General features: G+C 40.9%; 3 protein-coding genes across 4 annotated transcripts; all 3 read left to right on the forward strand.

Annotated features, from left to right (window-relative positions):
* Positions 1-233: 233 nt before the first annotated feature.
* LOC4333327 (multiple organellar RNA editing factor 3, mitochondrial) lies at positions 234-5,205 on the forward strand. The gene is made up of 4 exons (XM_015772695.3): positions 234-939; positions 2,322-2,419; positions 2,511-2,576; positions 4,834-5,205. The coding sequence occupies exons 1-4, from the start codon at positions 584-586 to the stop codon at positions 4,998-5,000; spliced, it is 687 nt and encodes a 228-aa protein (XP_015628181.1). The 5' UTR covers positions 234-583; the 3' UTR covers positions 5,001-5,205.
* A 2,310-nt stretch (positions 5,206-7,515) lies between these two features.
* LOC107277070 (uncharacterized) lies at positions 7,516-12,111 on the forward strand. 2 transcript variants are annotated; one of them, XM_015773434.3, is made up of 4 exons: positions 7,516-7,665; positions 8,095-8,232; positions 11,526-11,627; positions 11,800-12,111. In XM_015773434.3, exons 1-3 carry the CDS (start codon positions 7,582-7,584, stop codon positions 11,580-11,582), a joined length of 279 nt encoding a protein of 92 aa, XP_015628920.1. In that variant the 5' UTR covers positions 7,516-7,581; the 3' UTR covers positions 11,583-11,627; positions 11,800-12,111. The 2 variants fall into 2 exon arrangements, with proteins under 2 accessions (XP_015628920.1, XP_015628921.1); XM_015773435.3 differs by having other exon boundaries at positions 11,526-11,623.
* A 2,371-nt stretch (positions 12,112-14,482) lies between these two features.
* LOC4333328 (uncharacterized) lies at positions 14,483-18,497 on the forward strand. Its single transcript, XM_015772671.3, has 4 exons — positions 14,483-14,613; positions 14,923-14,993; positions 16,718-16,807; positions 18,197-18,497. The coding sequence occupies exons 1-4, from the start codon at positions 14,520-14,522 to the stop codon at positions 18,215-18,217; spliced, it is 276 nt and encodes a 91-aa protein (XP_015628157.1). The 5' UTR covers positions 14,483-14,519; the 3' UTR covers positions 18,218-18,497.
* The last annotated feature ends 189 nt before the right edge of the window (positions 18,498-18,686 follow it).

Below are 18,686 nucleotides of genomic sequence, written 5' to 3' on the forward strand. Positions count from 1 at the left end.
TGGGTTGAGATGGGAAGAGAGGTAAGTGAGGTGGAAGAAGATTGCTGGCTGACATGTGTGGTCCACGTGGGCCCCACACTGACTCGGCCGCCACGTCAACAAAACCAAAGAGCATACCTTGGGATCAAATGTGACCCGGTTTTGCAAGATTAGGGATACATTATATCTTCAAGTTCGGAACAGTTAAAACTCGACAACAAGATAAGGGAGGTTAGGTGAACTTTTTCCGAGATGAAAAATTTCCAGCCTCATGGGCCTGTGCATATGACCCATAGGAGGCGGCAGACCTCCGGCTCCTCCTCGCCCGCCGCCCTCGACTCCCGTCTCCTCGCCTGCCGCCGGCGCCGATCTCCATCCTGCTAGCAGAGGTGGCGCCGGCGTTCTCCTGCTCCCGCCACATCATCGCTAATCCATCCCATCCGGCCTCGGCCACCCCACTGCTTCTACGAGTTCCATACCCAGACCGCCGCCGCCGCCGCCGCCGCCATTGGTGAAGCCCGTCGCCATCGCCGTCGCCGCTTCCACGCAAGTCCGTAGCAGCGGATTCCTGCAGCGCCCCCCGAAACATCCCGAATCCCCAGCCATGGCGGCCGGAGCAGCAGCAGCCACCCGCCGCAGTCTCTCCGCGCTCCTTCTCTCCTCCCGCGCTCTGCAACGCCGCTTCGCCCCGCTCGCCGCCGCCGCCTCCTCAGCCTACCTCGCCCCGTGGGCGCCGCCGTCACGCGGAGCGAAGACCGCGTCGTCGGGTGGGTCTGGGTACTCGCCGCTGAACGACCCGTCCCCAAACTGGAGCAATCGGCCGCCCAAGGAGACTATCCTGTTGGACGGCTGCGACTACGAGCACTGGCTCATCGTCATGGAGTTCCCGACCGATCCCAAGCCCTCCGAGGAAGATATGGTCGCCGCATATGTTAAGACCCTCGCCGCCGTCGTGGGAAGGTATATGCTCTTCTTCTCCAACTATATTTGAGAAACTCCCCTTGAACTGAAGCAGATTAGACTAATTACAATAGTGGGCCTATACATCTTAGTGATCGAACTGATAATAACCAAAACATGGCTGTTGCATCAAATTTGCATGATGAGAAATTAGTAACAATATATATGATGAATGTTGTATCAAGTTTGTACTGTTAGTTGTATGTTTCAAAAAGTCGAGTTTACATTGTGGTTTTTTAGCATGGCAATTAGGTAGGGAAATGATTGTTCACAGACTATTTTTTTGGACATGAGTTGCCATCAGACATTAAACTGTTAATTTCTGTCTTAAAGGCATGAAGCAAAAATTTCACCCACTGAAACATTTGTGAAAATTGAGAAAAACCTAGCGGCAACCACATGGTGACATACAGATAAAACATTTTGAGTAGTAGTATGCATATGCAACATCTAAAACTATTCACTTCCAGCAATATGCACGCTTTCTGCAAACACTGCAACTTCAGCTACATTCAGGACAAACAGTGGCAACACTTTTAAAGTCTGACTGTGCCAACTCTCAAAAAGTTCAAGGAGTAATATATGTGACATTATGAAACCTGACTGCTCAACATTTTTGTTTCACATGGGCAACATCAGCATACCCAAAACACGTAAGCATGGCTGCAAGTAAGCTTGCTGCTGCTCCGCGTTGCTCCGGCTGCCACATCACACTACCCTTGACCAAGAGCCATGCAGGCATCGAGCTTGCTGCTTGGCCCTGAGAGCCATGGGTTGTATCATCCCCTTGCTCACTCCTATGGAGACACCTCCATGGAGATCCGCTCTGCGAATATCCCCCACCCCCACTGCTGTTGTGTTCTCCCATCACCTTGCTCCCTGCATTTCATTCCCCACCGACTGTGTGAGTCCGATTCTCAAGTCAGAGACTGGTGTGGACTGCATGCGTGCGTGCGTTTGTGTGAGTGTGTGTGTGTGTGTGTGTGTGTGTGTGTGTGTGTGTGTGTGTGTGAGAGAGAGAGAGAGAGAGAGAGAGAGAGAGAGAGAGAGTTGTGACTTGTCAGGTTTGGTTCTTGTGTTGAGCTCCTGAATCATTGTGGTGGCTGTGGTCATGATTTGGCCAAGCAGCTGCAGGCAGGCACGAGATCTGCTTAACAAAACACAGGCCTCTGGTTGAGCGTCAGTATCAGACATCTGCAGTCTAATTTTCTCTAATATCATTTGGCCCCTTCTTCATAGTTTCATATATACTCTTAGTGATCTGCAATGTTCTAATAGATGATAATAACTAATTGAATCTTTATCCTCAAGATCCTAATATTCTATATTTGGGCATCATGTAGGAATTCAAATGTTTATCATAACTTTTTTTTTGTGTGCAGCGAGGAGGAAGCCAAGAAGAAAATCTACTCTGTCTGCACTACAACTTATACTGGGTTTGGCGCATTGATTTCGGAGGAGTTATCATACAAGGTTAAAGGTGAAACTTTTGTGGCTCTGCTTTTCTGTAAGGTTCACACCATGAATCCATGTTGGAAATATTTTTTTCATTTACTTTGCTGCTCTTAAAGGATTGCCTGGAGTTCTTTGGGTATTGCCTGACTCATATTTGGATGTGCCGAACAAGGATTATGGAGGTTAGTAATAATAGACCTTGTTCCTGCTCTGTTTGCGATTGTGTAGGATTATAATATTCTTATTTGGTTGGATTTCTTGTAGATATTTATTTGTTTCACTAGTTTTTTATTAATCAAGTGGCAACAAAATGTCTTATTGTGTTCCAGAATATATAATATGAAAATCAATGGCAATCTAGGAAATCTATTTTATTTAACTTCAGTTCGATATATGAAACATAACTATATAGCTCCACGACAGCTTGAAAATAAGCAAAACACAACACAACCACCACAAACTTATTATTTTTTGGAAAAGAAAAGAGTAACAAAGTGCTCTACTAACAAAGATTAGACATAAAGAGAAAAATACTACATATGGTGGGAGAGTGGAGAAACAAAACACTACAAGGCAATTAACCTTGACACCAAACAGGGCCTCGACCAGACCACCCAAGGTGGAATCTTCCCCATCCATGCATAATGGGAGGAATCCTTTCTAATATCTTTTTATTTCATTGAAACCAAAGGTGCAACTAACCAGAGTGAGCATTTTGTTAACAATTACAGCTTGTGACTATAACGGTACTAACATGCCCTAAAAAGTATGTGGTATATTCAAGTGAATATCAGTCAAATTCCAGCAATTAATACTAAATTGGCAAAATGGCAAGCACAAAGAGGTGGAGCAATCGTCTGAGGCATTTTCACAACAGAGAAACAGATAAAGTGGATTTAGCTCTAAATTTATTGTATTGTAACTGATTCTAGTGTTAATTTTCTGTTGTGCGACTTGTTAGTATCTCTGACTCCTTGGGAAGCATTGTGTGTCATACATTTACTCTTCCAAACCCAGCTATAAGTTGATATGGTTTATTTTTCTCAAAAAAAATGATCTGGTTTATATGTTGCCTAAGGCTGTGTTCAGGAGGGGTTGGGAACCCCTCCTCTCTGGCACACAAAACGAAGCAGCAGTTTAAAAATGGATTATTATGATTTTTTAAAGCAACTTTCATATAGAAGAACGAGGAGGAAAAGTTGCAAAGTGTTTAGTAGTTTGGAAAGCGCGTGCGTGAAAAACAAGGAGGAAAAGTTGGGAGCTCGTGCTAAAGAACAAAGCCTAACAATGAAGATGAGCTTTCATATAGAAGAACTCATGAAAATTCCAAATACAACTCCAGGAGTCCTGACTCCTGAGTCCAGACCAGGTTTAATTCTGTTAAGGGAATTCTTAATTGTAATTCCTGAAGTGGATGATGGAAACTAAATGGCATGGATTTTGTCGTCATGCATTTTTTGGCAAATGAAAAAAAAAGTGTGGAGCTGCTAACTTTAAAGTATTATTTAGCAATATATATGTTGCCTTAGCTGTTTTGTTTGTCCTCGTTACCCACTTGAGGCTTAGTTATTGCCTCGATGGCTTGAACTATGGCAGCTGTTCTAAAACATCCACCAGAAAGAGCTCCCTTCTATCTTGCGAAAAGAATGGACTCTCTCAAAATGACTTTTATGTTGAAGAACTTGTGCAGAAATTTTGACTCCTACGTTGATTTCTTTGCCACTAGACACATCCACCTAAAGCATCCGTTTGTGGACTTTTGAGAAAATAGTTCTTTTAAGATTAGCAATCATAGTTCGTAGTTCAGCCAGCAATAGAAAAAACACTTGTGTAAAAGCATAGACACCAATTACTCTTGCCAGCGTTCCTTCTTTAGAAAGACTGACAACCTTATGACCTGAGAGTGTATTAATACATCTTCAGTGCTCAGTCTCTGGAGTTGGTTATGCAGATAGGTAGCCTAGATAAATGAATGGAGAATATTCCTTCTTACAGCCAAGAATCCTAGATAGATGAAGTTGCTTCTGATCACACACACTGAAAGGAACAATGTTGAATTGTGTAAATTGAATTTTAGTCCCGTGGAGTTACTGAAAGAATCAGGAAATCCTTTTGGCAAGGTTTAGTATTGCCAAAGTATGGTTGGCATATTGGATTATCAGAAAATCCAATGTAAAAATATTGACCCATTCACCCATATGGCATAGAATAATAGTATGCCATTTCTACTTCCTGATCTAAATTCTGTGAAGAAGATCAGCATCAGTCTCAGTTCATGGGTCCCCATCATTTCCTCATCCAGATTTTGATGTTGAATTATATGTGTGCTATTCTCTTATATACGCCTGTCTTTCCTGTTTTCAACTTTTGGATTATGGATGATGTTTTGACAAATTACATTATGTGCTTGTAATAATTTCATGGCACCACTTGTACCAGGAGATCTATTCGTAGATGGACAGGTCATACATAGACCACAATTCCGATTTACTGAAAGGCAACAGGTAAGGAGCCGGCCTCGTCCTCGCTATGACAGGAGACGAGTGACTATGCAAACTGAACAGAAAGAAGCAATGCAGAAAGGACCTTCAAATCTGCAGCAGTAGCATGAAACCATGCCATATACACTAAACTGTTGCCAGAATAGCCTAATTATCCTGGATATGTTTAAGTTCTGGAGTGTGTCCATTTCTGGAAATTTATCTATTGTCTTGTCAGTTTAGCGCCGTGGAGCCTATCCGTGGACATCTCTGCAGTTAAGAAACATCATATTGACCTTGTTATATGAGAAATCCTGCACTTTTATCTCCATGGTACGCCTCCGAATAAAAAATATCCAGTCCATGCCCTCTGGTTTTAAAAGAGCTCCGAATAAAAAATATCCAGTCCATGCCCTCTGATGTTAAAAGAGCTCCGTGCCACAAGGCAGCTCTTTTATGAATAATTGAATATGTGCCAGCACCCTTTTTGGAAAGGGATAAAATCGTAAAACTGCCCTGTCCCTATTCCTTATAATTCACATCAGAAGTCACTTGAAATTTGGCATTCCACCTCATAATTCATTTTGTTGCAAATATTCACCTTCCTACTTGGTTTTGTGGTAAAAACCACAATAGTGCAAACATGTTTAATCGGATCATTATGTTTTCATAAATTGTGAGCTGTAAATACGATCTATACCAAAATTAAATACTTTGTATTAACACCTTTTCGAAGATTCCATAAAATAGAATTGCTAAAGACAATTACTAATGAGAGCCTAAATGTTGGTGCACTGACTTTCGTTATATGATAAGATAATTGAATGGAACACGAAGAATAAATCTAATGTAGCGATATCATGCTGATTCGGTTAGCACGTGCACACTGCGATTGTTTTTGCAACAAACGACTAGGTGGTGAGTATTTGCAATAAAATGATTTATGGGATGGAATGTCAATCTTTGATGGTTTTTGCAATTTTTCATATAAGCTGTGAATTTGGCCAACAAAGGCTCCAAATATTATCGGCAGTTATCGAGACTTGCATATCGATTGAAATATTTGAATCAAAATCAGTACTACTGGAGTACTAGTCCTGAGAGGTCCGCAGTTAGGAGAAAATTCCCCCCCGGAAGTTCATTCAATCCTTTCTATGCCTGTGAGATTTGCTCATTCCCTTCCATACCCATAAATTTTAGTTTGGATCTCTTCTATACCCTGTTAAATTTCTATCATAAAGTTCATTTTGTCCTTTGGTATCAAGAAAATATAAATTTATGAAATATATTGATGGATTGTATAAATTTATTGTATGCGACTATTATATTTATGAGTTTATTTTGTGAGATATTTAACAAAAATAATTTTTATCTCGCATAACAAAAATAAATTATCATAAACAATATCTTGCATAACAAAGTTACAAATAATATGTATGATAATTTATTTTTATATATGACATAAAATAAAATTATTTATTAGTTATTAAAAATTATTTATTTAGCACATAAATAGATTTATCTTATAAAAATGTAGTACCACTATAACAAAATAAATATGCTTGATATACAGTTTTTAATATTAATGATAAAAAATATTACTTTTTTTATTATATCTAAAAATAAATTTTGTCATAGATAAAAATTATTTTGTTTTTCCTTCGCGGAGGCGAAACCAAAGTATTATTCTTGTTAACTAATGTCTCATAAAATAAACACATATATACGATAGTCGCATACAATATATTTATATATTCCATCAATATACTTCATAAATTTATATTTTCTTGTTATCAAAGGGCAAAGTGGACTTTATGATAGAAATTTAACGCTCAACTAACGGAAGGGGTATAGGCTGTGTTTGGCACAGCAAGTTCCCATCTCCTCTCCATCGTGTTCCACGTGCACGTTTTTCAAACAGCTAAACGGTGTGTTTTTTGCAAAAAAAAAAGTTTTATACAAAAGTTGCTTAAAAAAATCATATTGACCCCTTTTGAAAAAAAAAAGCTAATACTTCCTCTGTTTCATATTATAAGAATTTCTAGCATTGTCCAAATTTATATAGATATTAATGAATCTATACACATATAACATCTATATAAATGTAGGCAATGCTAGAAAGTCTTATAATATGAAACGGAGGGAATACTTAATTAATTACATGCTAATGGACCGCTCCATTTTCTATGCGTGGAAGATCGGTTCCCATCAAGCCCAAGCGAACTCAGCTTTAGAGCAGATACAATAGCAGGCTATTAGCCAGCTATAAACATATTATAATAAGATAAAACGATGAGAGAAAAGAGCAGCGGGCTATAGATCTGTAGCCAGCTACAGCACGGACTCCAAGACGCAATGTGTGTATGACAGGTGGAACCATATATTAATAGTATAGTAAGCAACTATTGTATAAATTGATTATTAGATTGACTATCTTATTAAACTTGCTCTAGGGCAAATACTATAATGTTTGTTTGATGTGTTGCCCCTAAAAATACGTGCTCCCCTGGACAGCCCCTGCCCTCCCCGCATGAGTTTGAAGGATGTAAAAAAAGGACACAGGGGTATTTTTGTCATTTCGGATGTCAAGACATCGGTGGAATATTGTTAAATTTCTCCAAATTTTCTTCCGGTCGGTCTCGAACCTTCGTCTCCAGCTCTCCTCCGCACCGCAGTCCGCAAACCCCAGTTTCTCAAGCATCGAAGAATGGAAAGAGGAGATGGCGCTATACCCTTCCGCGCCACCAACATCGCCGCCGCCGCCGGCACGCCCACCTCTGCTTCTACTGCGGTATTCCTCTTTTTTCCCCTCTTGATGAAATATTTCCTAATTTCCTTGGCAGTTTGCCATCTTGGAATAAAAATTTTGTGGAATCAGGGTATTCTCCTGCTTGTATTCTCTGTAGATGCGGTTACTCAGTTTATCAATCGTCTCATCCACTTAGTTGTATGGGGAAAGCGGAGGCTGAACAGTTTGCTTGGAACGGGCAAGGAGCACTGCTACTTCTTTGATTGAGATGCCATTAGTGAATGTTTCTGGGTTGAGAGTTGAGTAGGTTCTTTGAGGGAAATGCTTAGTCTTATGGTTTTTGAGACCGAATTTATGCATATATGATTTTAAGCTCATTTGTTATGAGTAGCAGTATCACTAATTTTATTCATCAGATTGTGATGTGGATATGTGGTGTGCTGATCAAAAGCTGATTTTGTTTGCGATCAGGGCCGCCCCCAGCAAGGGGATAGGGAAAATGCTGTCAGTGCTGAGATTGAGAGGGTTAACAAACTGCCAGCCAATAGTTCCTATGCCATACACCGCTTGAAGGTTCTAAACAAGCTTCGCCATCTATTATCTATCAAGGTTAGATTTTTTTTTGTGTATTTTCGGACCAAGATAATTTGAGTCATCCTGCTATGCAATTGTCCTGTCAATTGGTCATCTGTGCAGTGAATTTAAAATTTTCAACTTATTGCTTTTTAGTTAGTACATCTCAAAAGGCAATTTTCAATTCTTAACAAGAGAAAAGAATTGCTATTATTATACTATATTCTATTAAAGCCTAATTTAAAGATAGCAACATTGCTATTACATGTTGCTGGAGGAATATCTTACCATGTTGATTACGCTGTTGGTTTGGAAGAATAATTTTCAAAACCAAATGCAAATTTGAAGGTCGTGAGTTATTAACCATGGTGTAATTGTACTATGTGCTCTTTCAAGGCATCAAAGCAAAACTATTGCGATGTAAATGTGGCCACATGAAAAAAAACATAAATAAACCCAAGGAATTGAAATATTAGATTATTGGATTCCTTGTCAGTTAAGTAACAAAAAGTTGTGATAGTTTGGTACTTTGGTTGCTAATGTGCCTAGATTGTAAAACCCGATGAAACCCTTTTTGGCTTAGTGAATATGCAACTGAAGTGTAATGATAGTGTGAGCCTTAGGGTGTTACAGGATTAAAAGGGGTCGTCTTAACAATATTTGGCACTGTCTAAACATGGGAAAATTTTGGCATTACTGAAACATTGGTAGAGTAGGGATGTTTGGTTTGATACCAAATAGTGTTAAAGTTTGGTGCTGCCAAGATTCCTTGGATATTACCAAATTTTGGTCGCAAACCGAGTACTCCTAGAAATCAAATTCCTGTGGCAATACCAAAGTTGACAATGGTTAGAAATGGCTGCAAATCAAACAGGCCCAAAGTACACAACTAAATATTCATATTCTCTTATGTATATATTTCTTTTTTGTTTGAACTGGCAAATTGTATCCAGAACTATTTCATATGTAAATTTAGATTTTCTTATCTGCTTCTAGTTTGAGCACGTTGTTAAATCAAGTCTTTACTGGTTATGTACCTATGTGGCTTCTGACCTGTGTCTCACATGTTGAGGTCCGTTGCATCTAGACTTCACTGGTGGTAGGATGGACTTATGTCCTGCTTAAGTACTGTGGCAGGTGGCATCATGATCAAATTGACCAAATGCGTAGTGCCCAGAAGAACAAAAAATAACTGTTAAAAAGTTCAATTTATTTTTTAAATCATTGTAGTTTTTACTAATTAAACTTTTAATCATGGGCACTGTCATTCATTTATGCTGTTAATGAGGTGGTGCTCTATAAACCATGATTTTAAGAAATCACACCTTATGGAGTGACATGAAAAGATGGAGTTCCTCTTAAAAGTTAAATATTTAACACGTTAACTAAGGGATTATATGAATCTTAGTCCCAGCAAAAAACCAGGTTTTCTTAAATTTTCTATGGTTAATATTTGAGTTGTTTGAAAAAACAACTCCAACTTGATTCCAGGGAAAACAAAATAGATTATCGAAAGTAATTTACTATTTTTCACCAAACAAGATATTCACTAGGTACTATCCTGATTACTTGGTTCCAGTAATCTTAGCAGTTCACACTTCAGTCTGTAGCCCAAACTTATGTTGCCAGTACCTATGAGGAAATACGTCGCACTCATGGGAGAATGTGTGCACATTACCAATATCATTCAACCTCCTTAGAGATTCATGCTCAGCACCATATCCATGGAAGCGCATCGTCTGCCGTCGTAACTATAACGGCATGGTCATGCCGTTGGCAAATCCTGGACGTTCCTCTTTTTTGGACGATTAGGATTTAGAAGGGCTCCAATTACTAGGCCTACCAAGGCTCACGATGCTTTTTTTTTCTTAACTCGGTATCGATTTCACTTTCCCCATCTTCATCCCTCCTCTCTCTCTCCACGCATCTCTCAATCACTGCAAAGCAAGAGGGCCGATTCAGTGGCTTCAACCATGAATTTTTGCTGGCAATGACCGCAATATGCTCCCTGATATTATCCAGGTTTGCTTCCCATCATTTTTGTCAATTAATTTGGCCCCTGTTGCTAGCAGCAATCAGTCCTGGAAGCATTGGCAACAGTACGCAGCTATGGTGGGGAAAGTGAAATCGATACCGAGTTAAGAAAAAAAAGCATTGTGTGCCTTGGCAGGCCTAGTAATTGGATCCCTTCTAAATCCTAATCGTCCAAAAGAAAAAAGGAACGTACAGGATTCGCCAACAGCATGGCCGTGCCGTTATAGTTACGTCGGCAGACAATATGCTTCCCATATCCATGTGTGAGATTCACTGCGTATAGATAATTTAATAGCGAAAGAGTTACTGTTTTGTCAGAGGCTATACACGTGGAATCCTTTTTGTACCATTCAGGCCTCTCCACTGTGAATGTACAGTGACAAGTCAATCTGTCCAAATTTTGAACATATTTTTGTATGTGTAGGAATATTACATATATGCCACATTCACTCTTTTTGCTTGAAGTACACATTCTTATTTTAAAATTATGTAGATATTTCATATATGATTGATATGAACATAGTAAGATTTCACATTCTGTACATATTTCAAAATCTAAACTTCAACATGAACCTACTTCGATTGTTCTGTATATGAATGTGAACTGACAAATGATCTTCGATATCTTTACGAAAACGAAATTCAACAACATGAACTCAATTGATTAAGAAACCCAAAAATAAGATTCCCACTTGAATTGGTTTTTCAAGAGCTGATACCTAAAAAACTTAAAACTTGAGCTTCAATTTTTTTTATGCAAACCTAACGTAATGATCAATGAACCCAAAAACCTATGTACATCAACTAAAAGTTGTTGAACATGAATGAGAAAAACCTGCCCACGAACTTGGATTTTACTGCCTCCGACCTGGCCGCCACTGGCCCACTGCCATTTTGGAATGCTCTGCAGCATGATCGGGTCACCATTGACCATTAGTCCTACTCCTCAGGAAGTCCTTGCTTAAGTGAGGCTTTGGCTCTAGCAGCGGCAGGCATGCTGTATTTCTTTGATTGGATGCATTCAATTGTGTACAATCTCACGAGCAGTGCTGGAGGTTCCAAATAGCACACGAACCTATATATGCGAGCACCAAAAGCTTGTTCGATGCTTATATCTAATTTATTGTCCTAACAAGAACAGAAACTTCTTGGTGAAATGAAATAAAAGTGCCATGGAGTTGAATAGCTTAAGGACATGTTTTCTCTGCATTATGATTTATTTTATGAAGCTTATATTCAGTTTTGACTTTTTGTAAACCTAGACTGATTTTATTTTATTTTATTGTGCACCACAGAGAACAACATCTCAAGATGAGGAGCTTGAACTTCTTTTTGCAAGCCTTTCAATTTAAACACTATCGGACTATCCTGTATCCTCCATATGTTACATATGGTAGGTAAGCTGCAAATTAATACTGAACTTTTTCATTTTGGCAGCTGTGTCCGTAATCACTGCTGGTATTATCCATCCACTTCTCTTTTTATTCAAATGGATCCTATATTTTGACTTTTTTTTTTACAGCAACCTATATTTTGACATTTGATTTGTATATACCATTTTATTTGCAGCTGGGTGCTCCGTTTTGGCATTTCTGCTGTCCGTCGAACATGTTTCCAGTACGGTTTTCTGAAGTTATTGGAAATCACCCTTCTATTTTGTAGAACTTTATGAGTGGATGGTGTTGAAACTATGATGTATGGAGTATATGATCTTCCGTACGCAAATGTCACTCTTAACCATAACGGAACTTCTATAGTTCTATTGTAGATGCCCAAAACTTTAAAAATTGTATGACATTATTAGGTGTTGCTATGTTGGCAATGGAGCAAACATTCTGAATTTATGCTACACTTGGAAGTGTAGCATAAATTCAAATCTAACCACCGTAACGCGTTTCGTTCGAGTAAAATTCCTCCACTTGGAAGTGCTCTTTTTTTTTTTTTTTGGCGTTGCGTTGCATATGGCATTACAAAAAGCTATCTGTTTCTATTTGTTTAAGCTGCAGCCTGCCATAGAGGAACATTTAGCACAGTACACGCTTCGTTCCAAGTTAATTTCAACTATATACTTGAAAGTTATTTCGTCCCAAGAAATAATTATTATCACCTAATAGTTTAGATTACCCTAATAAATAAAATGCACATCCGATAAAATTAGAGATCCGGATGATGGAGGATTTAAATAATAATATTTTAGTTGAAAAGATACGATAGTTAATGACATGTATAGATGTACATCTTATATTATAAAACAACTTATTATATTATGGAACAGAGGGAGTATAATTTTTTTTAAAAAAATGTATAGGAAAGTTGCTGTAAAGAAAATATTGATTCATTTTTAATTTTTTTAAGATTACTTATTACTTGATGTAATACTTATTTAATCATGTGTTAATAAGCAACCCGTATTCGGTGTACAGCCTAAAGGGGAACCTAAAGGGTGTTGTGAGTAGGAATAAGTTCATCTGAGGTCCCTTAACTTTACACCGAATACAATTTTCGTCCCTCGACCGGAAAACCAGACACAACGGGTCTCTCAACTATTAAAACCGGTGTAGATTAGGTCCCTTGGCGGTTTTGAGGGCGGTTTTGGCTGACGTGGCGCCTACGTGGCTAATTTGACTCGGTCTTTATCCGACGTGGCATTGACGTGGCGCTTACGTGGCAATTCGATCTGTCGAACCCACATGTCAGTCTCACATAGAAAATAATAAAAAAAATCATGGGACCCACGTGGGTCCCATGTGTCAGTCCAACTCACCCCTCTTCTTCCTCCTTTCTCCCCATCTCTCTCTCTCTTCATCTCCCTATCTTTGCTCTCTCCAGGCGCCATGGAAGACAACAGCGCGCGGCGGCGCGCGGCCGGCGGTAGGAGAGGAGGGAGCAACATGTAAAGACCGGCGAGGCGAGCAGGGAGGGAGGACGCAGGGAGGCCGGCGATGGCCGAGCGCCGTGGGCGGGTGCTTGATGACGATGGACGGAGGGAGAGATGTGCAGCCGACGGCGGCCAGCGGGAGAGGGAGCGGCGATCGCCCTCCGCCACAACCCGCCTCCACCACCGAGCTCGTCAGCGACCGCCCACCGGAGCAAGGAGGATGACAGCCGGCGACGGGTGAAGAGGACGAAGGCGGCGGTTTGGAGTAGAGGTCGGAGGAGGGCCCCCAACCACCAGGATGGCGCTCGATCCGTCGCGTTTCACCACCACCGAGCTTGTCAGCGGCAGCCCACCGGAGCGAGGAGCTTCCGCTTCCCCTTCCCCCCATTGACGCCGCCGCTGCAGCAGCTGAGGCGCCGCTCCCTATGCCACCGGTTCTGTGGCGCACGCCGGATGCGGACGGGGACGCCATGGCCGTGGCCGCGGACGACGTCGACGTCGACCTCAGCATCCTCGGCGACTCCCAGGGCCCCCGCGCCGCCGCCACTACCGGGGGGAGTAGCGCACAGCAGACGTCCTCCTCCTCCGGCTGCCACCGCCACGCCTCCCCGCATGGCTGCATCTCCTCCTCCTCTGACGGCCATCGCCGGCCACCGCCCCTTCTCCCCGCCGGCCACCGCCCTTCTCCCGGCCGCCACTACCGGATCTCGATTGCTGGCGTTGCTCCGGGGGGACCTGCCGCCGCCCGGGTCGATCTGTTCCGCCCACCGCCGTCGCCGATCCCCTTTTATCGCCCTGGCTTCCTCCTCCAGCTCGCTGCTCTCGCCGGTGGGCGCCGGTCTCGCCGCCCCCTCCAGCTCGCCGCTCTCACCGAAAGAGGAGAGGAGATGGGAGAGAGATGAAGAGAGGGAGATGGGGAGAGAGGAGGAAGAAGAGGAAGGGTGAGTTTGACTGACATGTGGGGGGTCCACGATTTTTTTATTATTTCCTATGTGAGACTGACATGTGGGTCCCACGAATTTTATTATTTTTCCGGGTCAAATTGCCACGTAAGCGCCACGTCAATGCCACGTTGGACGAAGACCGAGTCAAATTAACCACGTAGGCGCCACGTTAGCCAAAACCACCCTCAAAACCGTCGAGGGACCTAATCTGCACCGGTTTTGATAGTTGAGGGACCCGTTGTGTCTGGTTTTCCGATAGAGGGACGAAAATCGGATTCGGTGTAAAGTTAAGGGACCTCAGATGAACTTATTCCGTTGTGAGTAAGCCCATCCGGCCCAAATGCTTCTTACAGCTGGTCCAGCCCGCAAAAAGTCGGAGACAGGGACCCTAGGCCTAGAAACAAAAGCGAGGAACAGCATTCACCCACCTGCCTGCCTGGAAGGAAGAACCAATCCAAGAAGAAGCGATGGCATCTCGTCTCGTTGCGGCGGCGGCGGCGTCCTCCTCGTCTTCCCCGCTCGCCCGCCTCGTCTCCCGCCGTGGCCTCGCCGGCGCTGCAGGTATGCGCGCCGCCCTCCTCCTCCTCCACCTTCCCAGATCCGCGGGAGTCGTAGCCGCCGGCTGTCTGGATCGGACTGTCGTTTCGGTCCATTCTTGGATCCACCCTTGGCAGATTCGGGGCCACGATTTGGTAGCGGGGGTAGTTGTTTGGGGGTAGGGGCATTGGCTCGATTCTGATTAGGGTTTGTTCGGAGTTGTTTCCGCTAGCTAGAAACGGGGTGCCTGTTTTTATTTTGTTTTGTTTTGTTCTATTTATGTTGCTCCTGCTGTCTTACATTCTTGATTGGTTCGTCTTCTGTCGTTTCCAGATCACCATGGGCCTCCGAAGGTCAACATTTGGCAAGAACCGATGAACCCGGCTAACTGGAAGGAAGAGCAAGTGAGTATTCCCCTGGACATTCCTCCTGTTTTCCGTGGGGCACATGTGGCTCTTGATCTTGATGTCATTCTATTCTACTAGGGTCTCTACTTTGCCTGCAGCAAGTGTCATGTGATCTTGTAGGCATGACTGTCGATTTTATTTTCCCTCATTTTGTTTTATGGCATTATTCCAGTTAGGTACAGTTATATTCAGTTTAATATGTCTTGTTTTACAAGATTATGGCAACGGGTATGTGGAAATGGGGATTGAAAGGGGATTGTTGCAACTTCTATATTACAATGAAATAAAATTGACACTATTGTTGCAATAATTTTGTGGTTTGTTCATACATCTGTATTATGCTTAGGAGGAATGGTCCAAAATCTGCTTGATCGAACTGCAATAATTGGTTAGGGTTCTAAGTTCTATGATTATATAGGCTGTTATGAATTTTAACTAGTAAATATGGCTATGCCTTCTCTGCAATGGCTGGAAAGAATGTTTTTCTTTCTTGGTACTCATGATTATTGTCTTAGGACAAAGCTTATATGTAGCGTGAAATTAACACTATTCTATTGTTCCAGTGTGCTATTCTGTAATGAAGTAAATGTTTGTTCTGTATGAACCATCTAATAATTCTCAGGAAAGTTATCAGAGAAGTTTTCAGTTAATTTACTCCACTTAATAGATGTGCTTATTTGTTAAGCTGAAATTCTAGCCTCTTTCATAATTTTAAAGTTATTTTACTACGAACCTTGTGCTTGTGGCTCATGCCCAGATCATACTCATCACAATCATCTTTCAAAAATCATCATTTAAAATTATCATGCTTGCCATAGCGAGCTCAAGGTGAGGCCAAGGGCAGAAGTGTGACAATGTACTGGCAGAGTAGTTCAGGGATGGGGACTAGAAAGAAGTTCAGAATGAGCAGATTTGAGTCTTAGGGATAAGGATGCAGAGATGGTGGATATGGTTGTTGGTGAGAATGGGGGAGGTTGTGCAGGCAACGTTGAGAACCAAGATGTCATCCCTGGTTCATCACTTGCTGGCCACCACTGGAAGCCAGGAACTTGTCACTCTCCTCCGTGTCGCTCTGCCACAACCCATACCGCTTCTGTGTACAGTTGGCTAGTTTTAAGATAGGGTTGTACACATGAGATGGGACAGCTGTTTTTACTCCCCTCTCTTCTCCATCCTCAAAATTTTTTCCTCCATCCCTGTGCAGCACCTATGCGCCTGCTTGCGGGCGGTTGGCAAGCAGACAAAAGCTTGGCTAGACGAGGTGAACGTCAATAGTATCCACTTTGAGGAGCATTTGTTTCAACTGTCAAGGAAACAATTTGGCAACACCGTGAAATAATAGTGAAGTAGCCAATAAGAATTAATTCTTGTTGAGCTAACCTTGATACCACTAAACACACACCTTTTCAGAAACTATAATTCTACAGCTATTATCATGTACTCTGTACACCCAATTTGGAATATTTTTAAGATGTGTTTTCAAGCTCTGCATTGGTCTTCTCCTTATGTCATCAACCTCGTTAATTGTACATGCAGTTTCTTCTAAATGACTCTGTTCTACATACCTTAGGACTTTGCTGGAATCATATTGTTTTGTTAAGAAAGTTTTCTTAGCTTGGAACTATTGATACTAATTGATTGATAGACCCTATCTATAAGTTGATTTTTTTCTGGTTTAATTTAGATCCTGTTTTTTAGTTGTTATTCTTTACTTTGTGCAGTTTGTGCTAGCCAGCTTAGCTATGTGGGGAGGTATTTTTTATGGTGTCGGCAGGCTTTTTAGTGGGAAGAAGGAAGACAAAACTACTGAGGTATTCATTTTTTACTTATATTTCTTATCTTGAATAATGCTCTTGTTCTCAGAGTTCTGATGGTGCATGAAATATTTAACTAATACTCCGTATCAATTAATCATGAAAGTTAGAGTTAGAAGCACAAGGCACAAGTACATGATACAATGTGTTCCTTTCTTTTGAAGGGCTACCTCTCGTATTTGCAGCTATATTATTATGTCAGTATAGTATAGTGTCAAGATATTGAACTACCTATTTCAGTGTCATCAGCAGATCTTTTTTTACCAATTAGTTTTGATGGTAGTTTTAATGCTTGCAAGTATCTAATTATATGAGTCGTGCACTGTGACAAAGAACATGTAAATCAAAGAGTACTTGGATTTGTCTGTTTGGATAGATGGTCAAGTTAAATAGATACTCCCTTCGTCCCAAAATATAAGGGATTTGGGTTGGATGGGACACATCCTAGTACTATGAATTTGGACAGGCTCCCAGTCCAGATTTGTAGTACTAGAATGTGTTACATCCAACCAAAATCTCTTATATTTTGGGATGTAAGGAGTATTTTACAAGCACTGTGACAAAGAACATGTAAAATCAAACAGTGCTTGGATCATTTGTCTCCTTGGATAGATGGTCAAGTTAAATAGATATTTTACAATCATGTGCCAATTTCATGATGTGGAAAACATATGAATGCACATATGATCTGAAAATTAAGCATTTTTTCCCTCAAAGGCATGCAAACGAAGTATTGCTGCATTCTGAATAAATTTTAATTATATCTGATTGAAATCCTCCAGTAGAGTTTCTATATCTGTGCTCAAATTCCCCAGTCCCCAAAAATTATGCAGCTAATATGTTTGCTTCAAGTAATTACATTGTATCTTGGAAAACTCAGTACTTTTTGCCAGGTGGTTTTTTTTTTGGGGGTTTTCATGTTTGATATGGTATTTATGTAGTTTTATGGCGTTAAATACTTCTGCTACCATCCACTACTAGTCAGTGTACAAGTGAGAAGTGATAATAGGTGGATTTGTGGAAGTGAGAAAAACTGAAAAAAAATAATTGAAATTTAAATAGCATTTGCTCCATGGAAAATGGTTTTTCCCATGGACATGTGACTACATGCACAGCTTCCACTATCAAATGTGCCGCAAGATTGATGGTAATTTTTATAATTCAAATAGACTAATTAATGTTCCATGCAGTCAAATCTCCCAGTCAGAAAGAAATATTGAGGCAGAGGGTTCTATGTGTTTAACTATATGTGATACATGAGTGTCATTTAACCAAAAACAATGATTCATGATCCATGTTCAATTTACATACATGATTGTATACTTGCTTGCTATTATGTTTCTGTCAGCACAAAACTTATCTCCATTTTATTGTAATGTTTTACAGGCGGCGCCAGCACAGGCATAATAGGATTTACCAGAGCCTTATTTCATGCTGCAGACGTGCAACTGTATGAAATAAAGAAGAATTTTATGGTCTGTTTTAAGTTTGTATCGCTAATGGTAAATTGTGGCGACTAGATGGGTGATTTTGTAAGAGGCGAGATTTTGTGGACCTACACTTGTCAGCCAGCATGAATAATCTTTACCGCAGTGGAACTTTGGTTGAGAAACTGCAACAGCGTCTTGATATTTTGTTGTCATCACATCAATTCATGTTTTGTAATCAATATTGGTGCGATTGATCATGATCTTGCGTTATCATACTCAGGTTGATTACGTTACCGTCTGGGGAGTCGAATTACTTCCATGTTCTAACTAAATTGATTTGTCTATTTTGACTGTTTGGATTAGTCTTGCAAGGTATGATTGTGGTTGTTTCACGTTTTTATTCACATTATTTATTTTTCATTATTACTCTCCATCCAAATCGCTCA

Source organism: Oryza sativa, chromosome 3 (assembly GCF_034140825.1).
Source record: "Oryza sativa Japonica Group chromosome 3, ASM3414082v1".
NCBI classification, from domain to species: Eukaryota; Viridiplantae; Streptophyta; class Magnoliopsida; order Poales; family Poaceae; genus Oryza; species Oryza sativa.

Bases quoted from the DNA above. Each gene is read 5' to 3' on its own strand.
- LOC4333327 (XM_015772695.3), top strand. From the start codon at position 584: ATGGCGGCCGGAGCAGCAGCAGCCACCCGCCGCAGTCTCTCCGCGCTC. The intron at 940-2,321 runs GTATATGCTCTT...TTTTGTGTGCAG, and splicing joins CTCGCCGCCGTCGTGGGAAG to CGAGGAGGAAGCCAAGAAGA. The intron at 2,420-2,510 runs GTGAAACTTTTG...CTGCTCTTAAAG, and splicing joins GTTATCATACAAGGTTAAAG to GATTGCCTGGAGTTCTTTGG.
- LOC107277070 (XM_015773434.3), top strand. From the start codon at position 7,582: ATGGAAAGAGGAGATGGCGCTATACCCTTCCGCGCCACCAACATCGCC. The intron at 7,666-8,094 runs GTATTCCTCTTT...GTTTGCGATCAG, and splicing joins CCACCTCTGCTTCTACTGCG to GGCCGCCCCCAGCAAGGGGA. The intron at 8,233-11,525 runs GTTAGATTTTTT...TGTGCACCACAG, and splicing joins GCCATCTATTATCTATCAAG to AGAACAACATCTCAAGATGA.
- LOC4333328 (XM_015772671.3), top strand. From the start codon at position 14,520: ATGGCATCTCGTCTCGTTGCGGCGGCGGCGGCGTCCTCCTCGTCTTCC. The intron at 14,614-14,922 runs GTATGCGCGCCG...TGTCGTTTCCAG, and splicing joins TGGCCTCGCCGGCGCTGCAG to ATCACCATGGGCCTCCGAAG. The intron at 16,808-18,196 runs GTATTCATTTTT...AATGTTTTACAG, and splicing joins AGGAAGACAAAACTACTGAG to GCGGCGCCAGCACAGGCATA.